At 36.2% G+C, this 17,847-nt stretch overlaps 1 protein-coding gene across 7 annotated transcripts in view; it reads right to left on the bottom strand.

The window, feature by feature from the left end:
- SLC25A21 (solute carrier family 25 member 21) overlaps positions 1–17,847 on the bottom strand; it is a 276,605-nt gene that overhangs the window by 24,521 nt on the left and 234,237 nt on the right. For 5 of the 7 annotated variants that reach the window (XM_069783947.1, XM_069783946.1, XM_069783951.1 and 2 more), the window contains exons 4-7: positions 16,491–16,557; positions 9,970–10,029; positions 7,580–7,687; positions 2,417–2,581 (exon numbers count right to left, since the gene is read on the bottom strand). In XM_069783947.1, coding sequence (XP_069640048.1) covers positions 2,417–2,581; positions 7,580–7,687; positions 9,970–10,029; positions 16,491–16,557 — 400 coding nt within the window. Of the gene's footprint in view, positions 1–2,416; positions 2,582–7,579; positions 7,688–9,969; positions 10,030–13,509; positions 13,696–16,490; positions 16,558–17,847 lie in introns of those variants that run through there. The other 2 variants (XM_069783952.1, XM_069783953.1) reach the window with 2 other exon arrangements.

Raw genomic sequence — 17,847 nt, 5'->3', positions numbered from 1 at the left:
GAACAGCAGATATATAGTCAAGAGCCAAACTATTTCAAAAGTGTAGTATTCCTATTTCACAATTTTTATATGTTTGTCAATATTGCAAGACTGACTTTAAGATTTTCTTTTATGGCAAAATATACAAAGTGAACAAACCAGGTTTTGTAATGAAATCAAGTATGTGAGAAATCTTGAAAATTTACAACTGTCTAATATTTTTCAGACTAACTGCAAAACAGCCTCTACCAAATTCCTTGTACAGGTTTGATAACTCTTAGCCTCTAGTACCTGCCCACTGACAGAAGAGGTTTAAGTTACAGATCACAAAGTATTGTTGAATACTTCCATTTTCCAGTCACTGAAGTGAAGTTCAATGCATGTAGACACCTGAGACATAACGCTGGCTAGCACAAGCCAGATGAGGCCTGATCTATACCCTATTAAATTCAGGGTAAGATTTGCATTGATTTTAATGGGAGTTTGATTGGAATTATTTGCTGTATCTGTATGTACAGAACTGTCTATGACACTGGTGCCAGCTGGCCTAGAGAGTCCTATTAACTTTATTAGCCCTATTAAATGCTATTACCATTCAAAATAGACTGGCTGCATGAAACCTGCCTATTAGGAATGGTTCCTTGTCTGTGCTAGCTCCTAAGCTGTACCCAGGAACAGTGTTGGCTGGCCTGGGCCAAAGCTGTGCCAGGGAACATTTAACAGCACAGATGACTGAGTTTCAGTGACGCTGCTCAATTTACTAGTGCAGATGTAGCCACTGTGCAAGCCACCGTGCAAGCCACTTTGCACTGGTCGAGCACAAGGCAAACCTTTCCACTTCTTTGCAGTTAATACAATCTAATCCTACATTGATTAAATTGTCTTTTGCTTTTGATAGGATGTACAGGACAGCTGGGTCACTGGCTCACACCATTGAAGTAATTTCTCTTCCGTTTTCTAGATGTATATAAATCTAAGTTGTAGATGTTAACTATTCTCTGTATCATACAAAACCTGTATAAAGTGCTAATTTCTCTTAGAACATGAAGCTTGAAATCTTTCTAATCATGTAATAATTGTTTCCATTTTTTTTTTTAATCTGAAAGGCTAGGAAAGCATGCTTATGCCAAATACTGTTACTATTCTTCAATTGCTATGCAAGAACACTTCAGGATTTCCATACAAGTTGCACACAAGCCTCTTTGTCCTTACCTGCATGTGATTATGAATGTTCTGCGTAGTGATTATAATTTTTTCATCTTTTGATCAACATAAACCTGTTTACCCCTATCTTAGTATCGATCTATGCTTGTGCCTTGAGTTTTTAGAATGTGTGATTAAGTACATTGTAAAGTATGCTTAACTACACTAAAAGAAACTTGTAGAAACTTGTGGGTTAGCTGCTCTTGAACAATTCAATTTACTGTAATGATCTGCAAATAAGAAGTGGAGCTTTTCTCCATTTACACAATGTTGCCAACAAAAATACCAGGCTACTCAGAACTGCAGAAAAAAAAGAGGTGTTACTTCATCTGGGAATAGAAACTGATCCCTTTTGATGTAAATTGCAGCTTCTTATATGAATATCACTACATATTACACCTGTGACTGTTTAACTGTCATCATCTAAAAATCACATTAGTGAAAACACAGTTCAGTAAGTAACGTACTGGAGTCATTAATAAACCATTAGCTGTTGCTCACACAGTCATTTAGAAAGTTGCCAGTATTACCACATTTTCATTAGTAAAATTTCCCTTTGTTGTAAAGGGAAATGTTTCCTTTAATATAAGACTATCAAATAAAATTGCTTCAAGTGAAATTACAGCTATAAAGAGTCTTTTTTTTTTTTTTTAACTTACAAACTACATAAAGCCCCTGTGCTTGACCCTCTAAGTCCTGTTTTGGGCTGGCTCCCTCCCACATGGATAAATCTGCCCTGTCGTCCTTCAGCACTACCCTAACTCTCTTTTGAGTAAATAGGCCTGGTACATGGCCAGAATACCCTATGTACTGCGGCTCTGCCATCTCCACAAGCCTAGCCCCTTACTTTGTGAATGCTGAAAGGAATTCTAGAAACTGATTTTTCTCTTCTAAGCCAGTGCACCAGAAAGAAGTGCATACATACCTAACATAAGCATAACATACCTGTATCCCAATTTCTGCCTTTTTACATTGCTACTATGGTATAAAGGGAAATTCATAAAAATGAGAATTCAGACATGACTACTTTATTTATACTCAGCTTTGCTTAAAAAGTGAGAAGTACAAATCCTTGGTTTGCTTCCATTAAAATGCTATGGATTTCTGCAAAACAGAGAGCTAGGTTAGTCACTGTTTATTACTGAATACCACAGCTTTGCACAGAAAAATACAGTGTTAATAAAATTGCCAAACCTCTTATCTGTTTGTCTGTTGAACTGTATGAAGAACTTACTTTATTGACTGGAAGAATGTTTTTCACGTTGAAGTAGAATCCAAAGTAAACCATGTTAAAAACTCCGTGACGGCCCAGTGTTGCAGTAAGACCTTTGTTGAGTCCTTGGAAGCCCAGACCATCAGTTTTAATAATCTGCCGAGCTTGAACAAAGCTAGACGGTTGCTACACAAGTTAAGCAAAAGAAGGAAGAGATCATCTTTACAAAAAGAAAACAATAACCATAGCATCACTTCAATCCTGTTGACAAACACAGTGTTGCCAATTCTTGTCATTTTATCTTAAGGCTCACCATATTTGTTATTTTCCCTTTCCTATGATCATGTAAAAATCACAACTGTGATTAAAGGAAAAAAGATTCCTTATTTTTCTGATTGCAGAAAAATGATGAAAGCATGACTTGAGTACTGTAAAAGACTAGGGATCCCTAATCCAAAGAAAAAGGTCTTAAAGTAATAATTAAAAAAAAAAAGATTTTATAGAGCAAGATGTGGCTTTGAATGTGTGAATTTGGCAATAGTTTTTTCATCATTGATGCTGTGCTGTTAAGATATGACAGATGAAACCCTTACAAAACTAGAGTATATAAAAATTATTCTGGACAATAGGAAAATAAAAACAGCTTCTCTAGTAAAACCAATGGCACAGGAATATGCATGGTGAGGGAGTAATAAAAGGGACAGAATTGGAACAGGAAATTTTACAGCCATCATGGCTACAGAAGCAAGTCCTTGGGAGCCACAAATTAGAGCAGCAAGGGAGACTATAAATATTTGTGTTGAAGATCAGTTCAGCAGTTTCCAGATTCAGTGTTAGGAATAGGGTTGAAAGGGTGACATATATTGTCTGCGAACCCTTCTGGATCCTCTGAGGCTCTTCATGCTTTTAAGAATGCAAACCACTGCTTTAAGACACTGGCTTTTGAAGGAGTTATTGGGTACGCAGCACTTTTTAAAACCAGATCACATGTTAAACTTTCTTCTCCTAGTGTTGAAAATCTTGAAAAGAAGGTGGTTTGGTTTTTTTTTTCTCTTTTTTTTCTTCTTAAGCATCCAACTGGAAATCCTGTTTTGCCTTCCTAATGAATTATTTGACTTAAAAAGTGTAGTTAGATTTTCAAAATCAGAACACCCATTTAAATTCCAAGGTACAGAATTAGGAAATTGACTTTAGAAATCCTATTTTGAAAATAATGCCCAAAAGGCATAAAAATCATTTTAGTCAGCCAAATTCCATTTAATGAAAGGCAGAAAGGAAGAAACTTCTGCAGAATGCACTTATATAATGACCAGTTCTTCAGACAGGGTCTGCCTGACTACATACACATTTGATCTTTTTTTTCCAATACACTGTGATACTCAGAATCAGCTGTTCCCCTTCTGAACATTTTAGATTTCTTTTTAGCAGAATTATAGAAAAGTTCCTTTCAAAAAGTTGTTGACTTGAGTTTGGCTTTCTCCAAAGGAAAAAGCCAGCTCTGGGTAACCAAATATTTAATTAGAAAGGCAAAACATGACTTCCACTAGGAGGCTCAAACATGAAAATATAGAAGAATTTTGACTATAACACTGTGAACACTGCTGATTTCAATACACTTATTTGTTTAATAGCTTTCCATTTCAAAACATCACTGTGGTAGATCAACAGCATCAGCCAAATGATGCCTATTATATCTGACACAGCATATGACTGCTTATTTAGGTGACTGACAAGTTTAGTCTTTAATATCAAGTTTCATTCTGTTTTTTCATATTTGGTAATTAATATTATCCTGTTAATGCTCTGCATACATTTTACTATAGTTTCCTTTTCTAACTACTCCCAGAGATTCAGATCAGAATCTATTCTAAAATGTCGATACTCTACATCGAATATGGTCCAGATACTAGCAATAACATCCTTTCTCATGCACAAAAAATGAGGATTAGATCTTTAAAAAATAACTAGTCATCCTGAATAAAGTGATTGAAAGTGAATACAGCAACTTTCAATAGTAAGGTATCTCTTGGTCTCATCTTGAATACGGATTTACTAATGACTGAGAGAGGAAGGAAGCCTGTCACTTGCTGAACACCTGAGATGGGGTTCATCAGTCCAAATGTAGATACCTGCAATGTCTACGTCTACATCTGAGCTACTCAAAAAGACTCCCTTTTTCAGTCCTTTAGCAATAAAGAGGGCTCTCTCAGACAGCACTTCACTTCATCCAAAGTCGGCATCTAAAATGTCAGCTGATCAAGCCATAGAAGGTCTGTGTTTCATCACTGATGATGGAAGGACCTTAGGATGACTAATTCAAATGGAGGAATTTATTGTATAAACATCTGGAGTTAATTCACTTCACACAACTGTTGACTTATACTTAATAGAGACCTAGTCAGTGGAATCTGGAGTCAGATTCTTCTCATCATAAAGCAGAAACTTGTATTTGTTTAATTAATCACAACTCTTAAGTCAGGTGAGAAAATTTTTATTACCACACCAGCTTCTATAGCCAGTGAGTTATCCATGGCTACAGGGAAAAGAAAAAAAGAAAAAGAGAAAGGAAAAGAAAAAGAAAAAGAGAAAGAAAAAGAGAAAGAGAAAGAGAAAGAAAAGGAAAAAGGAAAAAGAAAAAGAAAAAGAAAAGGAAAAAGAAAAGGAAAAAGAAAAAGAAAACCAAACAAGGTGTTAGGCCTTCTAGCAGTCTACCTTAACAAAAAGTCACCATTATTTCCACCTGTAGCAATTCACATTACAAAAGTGCCAATACGTGATTTATAGTGGCCTTCCTCTTTAAACCTATCAGCCCTCGAAAGATGATCTGGTACCACAGAATAATTCAGCTGTCACCGTTGTGTGTGAATATTTGCTTTGGGGGTGTGCAGGAGTCTGGGTGTGGGCGTATGTGTTCATGCTCTTCCTTGTTCCTTTTAAATAAGATATATTTATTATTTCAATACAATAGTCAAAGAAATATGTGAACTGCATTAAATTTCATTGTACAGTATGAAAGCTACACAATGGGATAGGTACATACTTTACTTAAACCTTTTAGAAAAACAGTGCATGGTAATGAAATGAGTGTACCATTGCCTTATGCTGTATAATAAAACATGCACATGCTTCTTCCAACAGGCTTGAGTTTATGTGCTTTAGTGTGGACTCTTCTTTAACATATTCTTAATGAGAACTTGAGATCATGGTAATGAAGTCACTGGAGTTTTCCTGATGTACAGCAAAATGTAAAATTCTAACACCTGTGATTTAACCATCTTTGTGATTTAAGAACTTCAGTCCCTTGGATTTTTTCATTAGGGCAAATAGACACTTTTATTTATATTTTAGGTGTAAACTAGGTTCTTAGTGGAGTCCCAATAGCATTCTTTTACAATTTTATTTTTATGATAATATAGTATTATTTGGATTTTGTGAAAATTTGCATTGAAATTAAAGAGTATTCACCTAAACCAAAACAACTCAGAATGCTTTTGAACAGCTACACTGATTATTGGAGTATTCCGAAGGTCACCAAGGAAGGGATGCTGTAACTAAAGTAAGCAATTGCGTGAAATTTACTAACTAAAACACCCCAGACTTTGTTATAAAGATTGCAATAGGGAAAAAAATTAAAATGTGTGAGGCAAAGGGATATATTGGTCTCTTGCAACTTTACAGGAACCAGTTTGCTCAAAATATAATACTGGTGTATTTACACTCAAACCCAGAGGTTCTGTTAAGATAGGTTAATTGTATGTTCACAACTGTGAGGCAGAAAGATCTATAATTTTTTCATATCACCTTCCTGAGAGAGACATCCTCTCACACATTGCCTTCTCCCACTTTCAGTCTCTCTCCTTCCAGGATCTTAACCTTTTTACACCTGTACTGTATTAGCTTTCTGTTTCAGTGGCTTTGCTGCCCTTGGTTAAAAAATGTCTAGGCTGGAGACTTGAAGCAACCAAACATCTCTTTTGCATGCATTGAGAATCGAACACAAATTTACCAAATGGTTTAAAATTTATTCTGGAAGAGAATACTTCTCTGGATGAGTTACGGAGTAGGTACCAGCTAGTCTATGACATTTGGAAATTGGTGGCAATATTTTGCCAGAGTGTACCTGAGGAGTTTGGCCCAAACAGCTTATGTAAATGGCCAGGTGATAAATCTCTTTACTGTGCATCCCCCCAAAGGGTTCAATTTGTGCAGATGAGTGCTACAAGGCATGCAAGTATTAACTCAGTCAAAACTTAATAGTAGAATATGCAAAAAGCATGCCTCACCAGGGATTCAGCCAACCTTTTCATGCCATGCTTATGTGATTTGGCACTTCTACCATGGTACAGCTGATTTCTCAAAAAATTTTGAAAGAGCTGATTTGACAATTGTTAGTCTTATTCACTGAGGAAAGAAAGAAGGAACTGTGTGACTGCCTGCTTTCACTTTAGCCTGGATCATTTTCTACATTAAAATTAATTTAAGCTGGTGCATTCCTGGGAACACTTGATTTTGATGAATCACTCTTTTCCAGTCTAACCTTTTCCCCCTTTCAGCAGTAGAACCATGGACAAAGGCAGTTTTGCACACCGAGTTCTTTGAATGAAACACTATTTGAATAATAAAACTCTGAAGTGAAACAGTAATTTAAATTATCGGCACGCTTTATTATCTAACTATCCCGGTTTGTGCTTATAAATGTGAAGACTTATAAATAATTTCATCCAAGACTCTGAAATCTACCAGCTACATTTTTAACATAAAATACACCAGCTGGACCCTGGCTAGGGCATGGGGCCACGGTGTTTTACGCTAACCTTCGGTGCTCACTTGAAGCCTCGAGCCTGCTGGGGTAAACGCACTGTGTACAAGGGGCTCAGGTTCGTACTTCTGGATTACAATTCCTCACGGTGCTGGGCTTCTGGCTGCTCTGGAGGGATGAAGGTGCACTTCAGGCACAGAATATTTGCAATGGAGATGCTGACATCACTGACAATACTGTACGCATCTCTGCATATCTGAGGCACCGTTTGTTGAGTCTCTTCTCTCTTTTTCCATTTCTATTAAGCTTATGGGAAAATCATTTGCATCAACCCAATATATTATAGACATTCTGTTCTGAATATGAACTTTGAAGTGCGTTATGCCTAATAAAGCAGGAAAAGAAGAATGGAGCAATTCTCATACCTCTGTGAAGGCATTCCGATTTGTCTGTAAGGTAACCTTTACTACTTCAAAAGGGTTAACCACAACTGCTTCTGTCAATCCAGATCCCAAGCCAGCAACTGCAAATGCCTAGGAAAGTTAAAATTGAAGTTAAAAATTAAGAGGTAAAATTTCCCATACATCCGATTATGAAACTGAATGATACAATGCAAACTGTGAGATTACAGTAATACAGCAGTATTCTATTACTAAACAACTTTAGCCCTTGATTAGATGCTGACAGTTCATGAAGACAATATGACAATAGCCATAAACCACATTCCAAAAAATACAAAATAAAATGTCATAGCACTGTCAATGAATTCTCTTTTCAGCTGGAAGAAAATTTGTAGTACCAATTTATTACGAAAACATGGAAAAACAATGCCCTCATGTTATCTTTGGGTGGAGTATGAACAAAAACACAAATATAATGCAGTTATGCAGCACTGGAAAAAACAAGTATTCATTGCAAAGATGAATTAACTCGATTTACTTAGAAGCTGATGGTACATTACAGCCATAGATATGGAGATATTCACTGCTTTGCTTTCCATCATGACACAGCATTTAAAAATACCTTAATTTGTTTGTAACAGAAAAATAATAGTGAAATATTTAGGTCAATTGAGAAAATGCAGAGGGGTTAATTTTAGTGATCACTTTACACATTTATTGCCTCCATTTAACATCTCCAAACTTTCTAGGGGCTGAAAAGAGTCCCAGGACCAACATACAATATACTGAGTACATTTGCTGAAATTCAAGGAAACCAATGGTAAGGAAAAAACAATAGTGAGAAGAAACATATTTAAAACAGAGGGATTTGAGCAGGGACTCTTGAGAGCTCAAGAAGGAGAAGAATGGTAAGTTAGAAGGGTAGTGGCAAGCTCCAGCCTTTGCAGAAGACTGTGTTACCAACAAATCTATTTTTCCAACATGAGGTGGGAACGTTACCTGTCCCCTTCATCATCAACCATAAGACTGAAGCCAGCAGGAAGCTGGTGCTAATGTATGCATCTCTCTTTTAACAATAAATATTGTCTTGATATGAGGTCTGTTGAGGCACCTGGAAGCATTCTGCCTAGTTTAGACCAGAATCCCTCTCAGTCTTCTTTTTCCCTCACTACCATGGCTATCTTAGGGGTAGAAATGCCTCTATGGTAACAGTACTGCACCAAAAATGTCAAGGATGTCTGATAGTTGCTGCATCTGCTATATGAATCAGAGCAGCTTTTGGTCAGCTATCGCGTGTTTACAAGTTTCCGGCATATTTTCTTGCCAAAAAAGTGCTGGGATACCATGGAACCTTAAACTCTGTTCTTTCCACTTGCTAGAGAACAAATATCAGCCTCTCTATTTACATCTGAGGATGAGAAGAGCCTGCTGAAAAACAAAAGAAAAAAAAGGAGATACTGTAAACAACTATAGGGTCAGTGGAATAATTAAGGGGAAGAGGAAACTTGCTTTAAACTAGTTAATATGATTCCATGACCATTCACTCACTGCAATGGATGGCAGATGTAAATGGAAGCAATACCGTTTGATAGAGACCTGAAATAACCAAAACCTTTATAGTGTAACCATAAAAATATCAATTGTTTCCTACAGTTGTGATACCATTATCGTGAAAAACAGATATTTACTATTATTTACATTCTTACACCACAGAAGGCACTAATTCTTATAAAAAGTATTTTATTCCAAATGGTACAATAGCAGAATTAAGCTCTATATATGAGAATGCAGACAACACATGCAAGCTACATCTTAGCATGAAAACATTTTTGAGTATATGTACGTCCTGTATTTTGTTTTTAAAACAGTTATGTTCTTGACATGAAATCCTAACTCCACTGATGTATAAGAGAGTTTTGCCATTGATTTCAAAGGAGGTAGCAGTTTCTTGTCAACAGTTTATGTTTCTGCTATAATCTTTAGAATAAGACTGAGGTCTGCATTTTTGTAATAGTTGCACTGTGCCTTGCAGAATAGCACTTTGAGGTTGAGGTATCAAACTAGTCACTATCACATGAATAAATAAATATTGATAATGTTAGACTTTTTTTTGTTACTTTGCAAGAATGAAGAATGACAAGCTGCATACAGACTCTTCCATGGTGACTGTCGCTATCTATGTTAACAAATGTTATGACATTGTAGGGAATTATTTTGAAGACATTTGATATAAAAATGTAGCTATCATTTTGATAAATTCTGTTATCAATGATTTCAAGGGACAAGTCTGTTCTGAAAAACTGTTGGTTGAACTGGCCCCTTTAATTTTGGGCTCCTTCTATGGGAGGAAATGGATGGGAACGCTCAGAATACACATATTAAATTAGAACATGAAGTTCTGTATCCATACATACCAGTCCTGGTGGTAACGATGCATATCCTAGTAGCTTCTTGTACTGTTCAAAGGTGAAAAACTGTAAATAAAAGTTAGACTGAAATTGCGTTGAAAAAAATTATGAGTTACTTATGCAAATGAGTAAAACCAAACTACAATGGAGCTTCACTACCTCATATAGTAAGTATCTGTGTGCAGTTCTGCAAAATAAACATAAGTCACTTTTGTTTCATACTCTCTGTAGCGGTGTTAGATGTGCAATAGTAGACAACTAGGCTGCAGAACTGATTTTATTAGTGTATCATGCATAATAGCAGCATAAGTGCAATTAAAGTAATGTTTTATGTAAGAGTTTGCTTGCAACACATAGTTCGTGTTTTTAATTTATAAACTTTTCCTCTAGCATTGAACTTTCACATTCTGGTATAAATGTAGTAGCAGATACTATCATTTCTCCCAAGAAATCACCCTCACATCTTTAATATAATATACTGCAATCACTTTCACATTTCACAGATACGAGTCCACTTCTCATCAGAGATGTAATTGCAGATTTTGAAGATGGAAAGTCTGTAGATTTTTCTAATATTTTACTGTCAACAGACACATTTCTTTTAGTTTTTGCTCTTTACAAATAAATCTTTCACCCAATTGTCTGCTTTCAGTCAGTGGTGCTCAGAAATTCTGAGCATCTGCAATTCCTTAGAGGGTAAGTTTTGAAAGCTGTACTCTTGGGTGGTTGAACTTCAAGAAAGAAATGAGAAGCTCAGTTTCATGTGCACCAACATGGAGAAAGGCAACCATTCGTAAATGGCTTGCTTTGCAACCTAACACTTCTTGCCATCCAAATCCATTAATTTTCAGAATACCTTTTGTGAAATCTAAAAATCAAAGCAGAATAAATGAATGGATTTGTTCTTCTAAGAAGAGTGTTGAGAATAACCCTGACCTGAAGTCAGTAAGAAGCTTCCCATTGACACAGGCAGAGAGAATTTCACTGCCTATTTCCTTGTCTGTGGACACAAAGCCTAAGATGCATCAGTCAAGGTATACTCTAAAGAAAGGGTATTTGTGACATTTTACCAAATCATTGGTAAGATGCCCTCTGAAATACAGCACACAATCCCAGCCACCTTTGTTGAAAAAAGGTGAACTCAGACTACAGCATGTTCAAAACAGGGTTACCAGGACCGTAAGGAGAGCTTAAAAAGATTTCTTTAAGAATGAAGACTGAAGGAGAGTAAATGCTTGCCTTGTTTAGTCTAGCAAAAGAGAGGCTGCAAGAGAATGAAAAACAAGGAAAGGAAAGATATGTAACATAAAGTAATTGGGTATAAAAGTAAAAACTACTCATAAATAGAATGTGGCTTGAGATCTGATGAAGCTTTCTTACAATCAAAGGAACAGGGTCCGGAATAGCCTTCCAACAAGAATAATGGGGGAAAAATCTTAATAACTTGTAAGGGAGAGTTTGATAAGTTTATGAGGGAGATTATAGAACAGCAGGGGACTAGACTTGCTGACCTAAGAGATCCTTTTTAGTCCAGTGTTTCCGTGTACAGCAAATCTCCCCAAACCCCATACTGTTTCAAATTCATATTCTGCAAATATGTTGCTGAAGCCACTGAAAAAGCACTTCAGGCTGATACCACATAAGACAGTTCTGAGGGCAGTGAAAATGATCTTCTAGCATGAGGAATGAGGACAGCAGAAAATCTTGTGGGTTAGAAAGAGTAGATATCTGAATTCCAGGGAAAACCAAAGATATTGGAGGTGTTACTCCATATAATTTTCACACATGGAACAATACAAGGCCTGTAACTACAGCTCACTGTTTGTGAGTCCTGTAATCTGTCCACTAAGTATTCACGACTTTGCATCCAAAAAGAAAGTGGCTTTTACACAGCATGTCTAGTATTATGGGACTGAACAACAAAAACCCGTTCACAGCTTCACCAAGACTGCATCAACACACGTGGTTGTCTACTAGAGCAAGAGCTGTCACGTCCCTGTATAGCAAAAGTAAATAACTAGAACCTCTGACTTTCCTGGCTACTTTCCAAAGTTGACCTGTAACACTTAATTAGTTTAGAGCAAGCTGATTCAAATGAAGGTGGGATCCTCTGAAAGTCTGGGCATTTCTATCCCACACATGAGGCTGTGATCCTTCTGCATAGCACTTGCCCATGCATGTGACAATCAAACTGTTTCACCACGAGAGGAAGGCAATGGGAAATGAGGTCAATGGAGATGTGGGGATTGTTAAGAAACATAAGGGAATAGAGTTTTTCAGACAAAACAGAAAGACTGGGTGACCTGTGCTGGGTCTCAGCCAAAGAAGACAAGCTCAGTCCCTCAGGGCTTGGTTACCACAGACCTATCAGAACAAACCAGCTTTTCCACAAACCACGTGTACAGGAACATGAGTAATAAGCACCACATTGTCATTTTAACGTCTTTAGAACCCTGTCCTATGGCAAAGTCAATAACATTTTTCAATCAAGACCTGCTTCAAATGAAAAGTCACTGGAATCACACCAAAACCATCAGAGAACTGGGTGTTAATGTGTTAATAATGCCACCACATTTAAAGCAGGAGGGAATATGTATACGTAACGCAAAATTAGGGTGTTAAATTCTGAAAACTGAAAGACTGATACTCTGGCCAGTGGGTAGATACTTTTTTTAATCCTCAGTAGGGATTATTATCTCATTTTGCAGAAAGGTCCTAGAATCACGGCCCAGATTTTAACTGTCCTCCAAATAGTGTACAGATTGAATGCTAATCTTGCAAACATCCTGCAAATATGTTTAAAATTGTTGTACTGGACTTGCCAATAGTCAGGAAAGATAGAAGTGTTACTTAGACTGTAGGCCTATCTTTTTGGATAGCTGAAGATATTTTATAGGTAAAAGGAAGTCTCTGAGAAAGTGTCAATTGTGGTTGGGTGAGTTACTTCACTGAACTAAATTAACTTCTTATTGTGATAAAGTTTGCTTTATTCTCTCTCCAGCATCTTTCTACTCATTGTTACCCTCCTAACCTTTAATGGAATTTCTGGTATTCCTTAATGTTTTCCATAGTGTTACAGATCTGTAAAATGGTTGTAATAAAGGCAGAAATACATTACCTAGCAATTTTTTGGTCTTAAAAATGTTACCTTAAAAATCAATAGCTTCCTAGAGTCATAAATAAAATAACTACTTAATAGTAACTATGCTTTAGATCATTTTTAAAGAAAACAAATCAATAGCAATAAAACTCAATATAAATGTTGCTGGGTGTACTAGCGTGGCCAGTATACATACAATTTTGCCAAAAAGTATCTAGCTATATCATATGGATTTATATCATGTACATCCACCCAAAATGTTTTTAAAAACACAGCATAATTTGTCTTTTTCTCTACAGTTGTATTAAGTTAATAGCTTTGTGCAAAAAGAAATCTCAGAATAAATGTATTTAAAACATGCTTTTGTGTATATAATAACCAATATTATCCATCTGGCAAAGATACACTTTAATTCAAGTTACACAGAAAATAGCCAAAGTACTTACCAGATGTCTCAATAACTCTAAGGTAAAAATATATGCTTGAAACAAGATGTCTGGGAACACATGAACAATATAAATTTGCCCCAAAAGTTCATCTGTTAACCATTGTATTGGCATCATCACTTCTTTCCTCCAATCTAACATAAAGTTATAAACTTTGACTTTTCATCTTCCAGAAATACCAGCTTTCTTTTTAGAAGGGAAATAAAGAGAGAGAAAAAAAAGAAATAGCAAGACAGACATGAGAATGTAGTTGACTAAAAGTGAAGCTGTATCTTCAACACTTAGCTGAATAACTGGGGCTAAATAACTTCATTTTAGCAGCTTTATTTTTATTTGCAAATATCCACAACAGATAAATACAAAATTTCAGTAGCACAAGTACATTTCTTCTTAGTACAAAATCTCCCTTGTCCATTCCCTATACACTTTTATGAGATATAAAAGACACTATAACTAGAACTTTTCAAAAAAGTTCATTACAAACACAAACCAAGGCTGCTGGAACCTAGAAATTGCCTCTCTGCCTTTTGTGCTTTCTCAAGTCTCAAAACCATAGGCATGGGCATAGTCTTCCTCTAAATCTCACTACTCACTTTGGCAGTGGACAAGGGACACCTTGGGGCCTGTTAAAATGAGGAAAACTATTAGAAGAATAAAAGGTGGAGAGTGAGCCAAAGGAAGCAGTAACTTTTCCATTGGGGTCATATCCAAATAAGGTTAGTGGAAATTTGAGACAAGCTGGATTCTCTTCAGGTCAAAGCATGGGTACAAATTTCACTTTTGATGTCAGAAATTGTGTTGGCATATAACATCTCCTATTGAATTGCTTCAGTGTTCAGGTTCTTACAAGGACATTACTGTCCTGCCCTATTCCATCACTGAATTCTTCTAATGTAGAATATAGCTGATGTCTCAAGGTAACTTAAAGTTCTCCTGGTGTCCTAGGAACAGCATAAAATTTAAAGGAATAGGGTAAAGAGTTAAAGAATTCCATGATTTAATTAAAAAACATTTAGCATTTAAACCTGATTCTCATGGTTGCAGAAACACTACTGAGCCCTCACATAAATGCCCAAGAATGAGGTAGAAAGCGTCCCACTAAGGAAGCACCAGTAAGACATTTAAGGATCTGTGAGCTCATGATGTACAACAAGAGGCTAAGAGAACTGAGTCTGCTTAGCCTGGAGACGAGAAGGCTAAGGGGATATAATTCCTGTCTTCCACCATGTAAAGGTTATACAGAACACAAAGTCAGACTTTCTCAGAGCACAGAAGCACAAGAGCCAATAGGCAAAAGTTGCAACAAGGGAATTTGGATTGGATATAAGGCAAAATTCTTCACAGTGAAAGCAAATAAGCACTGGAGCAGGAGCACAGAGGGGCTGCAGTCTCCATACTTCAAGATTTTCAGAACCGGACTAGACAAGGTGTCCGAGCAACCAGATCTAACCATGAAGTCAGCCCTGCTTCGAGCAGAAGGCTCACCAGATGACCTCCAGAGATCCCTCCCAACTTAAATCTATGATTCTATAATTGTATTGAATATCATGGGGTTTAAGCCAATTTAATAAATTTGAGTAAGAGAAAGTGACTCAAGATTTTCGAATGACTCAGGATGGTAGGAAAGAAATCAAACCTGGGTTTGTATTTTAACTAAATATATGCCGGAATCTAAAAAGCATGATCAGATTGACTTTGACCTGTTTCAAATGAAATGAAACGGAGAGGCAGAGGAAACATCACAGTCTGAAGAAAACGGGTTACTACAGATCTTCTAAATATCATCTATCTATTCTTCACTGCCACTTTGCTATTAAATTGAACTTTAGTTTTCTTAGTTGTATTAAATAATTTTGAGATAGGTGACATATGTCATTTGCATCTAAAATGCCAATGCAAACAAGAAGATGACATTACCAGAACTCCTTTAGGATTCTGTTACAAGGTCACATCCTGTCACTTTATACAAATATTATTCCTCTGTAAAGGAATTGGAATGTGAGTGATTAATTGCAGACTAAGGACCAGAATCATATGCAGCCTTTTTAGAAAGAAACAAAAAAAGAAAAAAAGGAAAGTCAAGACATTCTGTATAATAACTGCTTTTAGACACATTTGGTGCAACTACAGGAAACTTCAAAGTTCTGAAGTAAAAGACAAAGAAACATCTGCTTGTAACACAATGGATGCTTTGATAGATTTAGAACTTTAAGATGAGGTGCTTAATTACTGGGTTTTAATTAAAAAGGTTGCATGACTTAACTGAAAAAAATTGATGTATTGATGTATTTTGCTGAGGAATGTTACTAAAATAATGCTCCACAAATCAGCATAAAGGATAATAAAAGAAAATTAGATCAACACTGCACAACAGGTACACTTTGAAAGGCTAGCATCTATTTCAACTGTAAGAGAGCTGGAGTAAAATGTTCTTTGCATGATGAAGAGTTGCACCCATTACCATGTTCAATCTGTAAAAAAATGAAAGTATGGAGGAGAGTGCTCTTTGGAGTACAAGGAAACTCTGGGCAGCACTTCAAACCTACAGATATACTGCTTCAAGTTACTGAGTAAGTACTTATTAGGAGTGTCTTCTTTAATGGCTTCTTGTGTTAATTTATTAAGCTATGATTAGTTGTTTTGCAAGTAAAACAAAATGTCTAAACCAGAGGTAATTATGAGGCTAAAATATAATATTTATATAATTTTGATTATATAAACTAATTGTAATTTGTTTTTCAATAACATTATATATACAGGTCAAAAATAGCCTAGCATTTAAGAGCCTTATCCTACATTTCTTAATCAAGCAGTTTTTATTGTGTTATCAACAGGAAAGTTTCCTCCTAATAGACATCAGAGGATTAATATGACAAATAAGTTTAAGATTCTAATGTCAATCAGCTGGGGAGAAATAAAATGTTTTACAGCTGCCACTGTCCCTACTCATATTTTTAAAAGAGGAACTATGGGGTTTTTACCTTCACCGCCCTTTTGGGTGTCTCAGCCAAGATGGGAGGATATATTCCTTTGTAGAAGCCAAGCAATCTATTGAAGAAAAAAAAAAATTATTTTTGTATGGATAAACAACATATCATTACCAGACCGCCAATTTGATTTTCACTTTTGAGTAAAGCAACTAACCTTTCAGCATTTCCAAGCATACAGACAAATAATGATACTCTCTGCTTACTTGCTAAATAACTAATGTGCTACCAATTCTGTCATGTGCTGGTGAGATGATATAAAAAAGCCAGCAATGAATAAGTAAAACTTCAATCCATTTTTTCTGAGTAGACAAGAAATTGTATTTAAAGGAGGAGGAACAGTTTTGGCAATGAAGAGGAAGTATTATTTCATTGTTTTAATTTTCTTGACACAGCAATGATCAATATTAAAAACTGAAGTCACAAAATACAGATTTGGAAAAAACTGTGACTTCAGCAAGTTGCATACAAAAAACCTGCATGCTTATCTTCAGATGCTAAGTTAAGACATCTTTTAAAGTTTAGTTTTAAATATGCCTCAAAATAGATGAAGTATTTTTTTTGACAACTTAGTTTTAAGACAAGTTAGCTATTCTTAGAGCCATAACAGAATGTATATATTTCATCTTGGAAAAAACATTTTGGCAATATCTTGCCACTGTACTCCTTCAGGTCTTTGCCCCTCTCTTGCCTGGCTCCATAAACACCTCAGGAGTTTACAATAGCTGCTGACTTTTGGAGCTGGCCTGAAGCCAAAGATCCCCTTGTTGCTATGCTTTGCTTTGCATCATCTACATTTTATATACAGCCTGCTACAACCACACATGGCATTTGCAGGCAGCCTGAGCTCTGCTTAGAAGGCCAATGTAGATGCATAACGCTGGGTCTTGGGAATGCTTTGAATGACAAGTAGTTCTCAAAATCCCCAGGTGAGGTAAAAGTAGACATAGTTCTTGTCTGCTAGGTCTCCACATTAACCTAGATAGTACATGGGGAGAGTTCAGAAAGGCATCTAATGCAATCAGCAAGAAGCTACCTGGCCAGCCAACACAGGTATATCTTACAACTTATCCATCTTCAGAGTTTACACACTTCATTCAGGACTGTAAGAGGATTCTGTCTACAGAAGAAATCACTTCTTAAAGCAAAGCATTTGTGTCTTTTTAAAATGTTGAAAGGTGGTTATGTTGAAAGGTGGTGATTAACCTTTCTAAACCAGCCTATTACTGGAAATACATTTGCAGGGTGTAGAAGAGTCATCACATCAACAGGTTCTCCTATAGTTATCCTGTGCATGTCAAAGGAAAACAATTAAATTCATATTCCCCATGTGAATGTAAAATACCACAAA

Source organism: Haliaeetus albicilla, chromosome 5, assembly GCF_947461875.1.
Source record: "Haliaeetus albicilla chromosome 5, bHalAlb1.1, whole genome shotgun sequence".
Classification (NCBI taxonomy): Eukaryota; Metazoa; Chordata; class Aves; order Accipitriformes; family Accipitridae; genus Haliaeetus; species Haliaeetus albicilla.
This window is presented reverse-complemented; position numbering and strand designations above follow the sequence as displayed.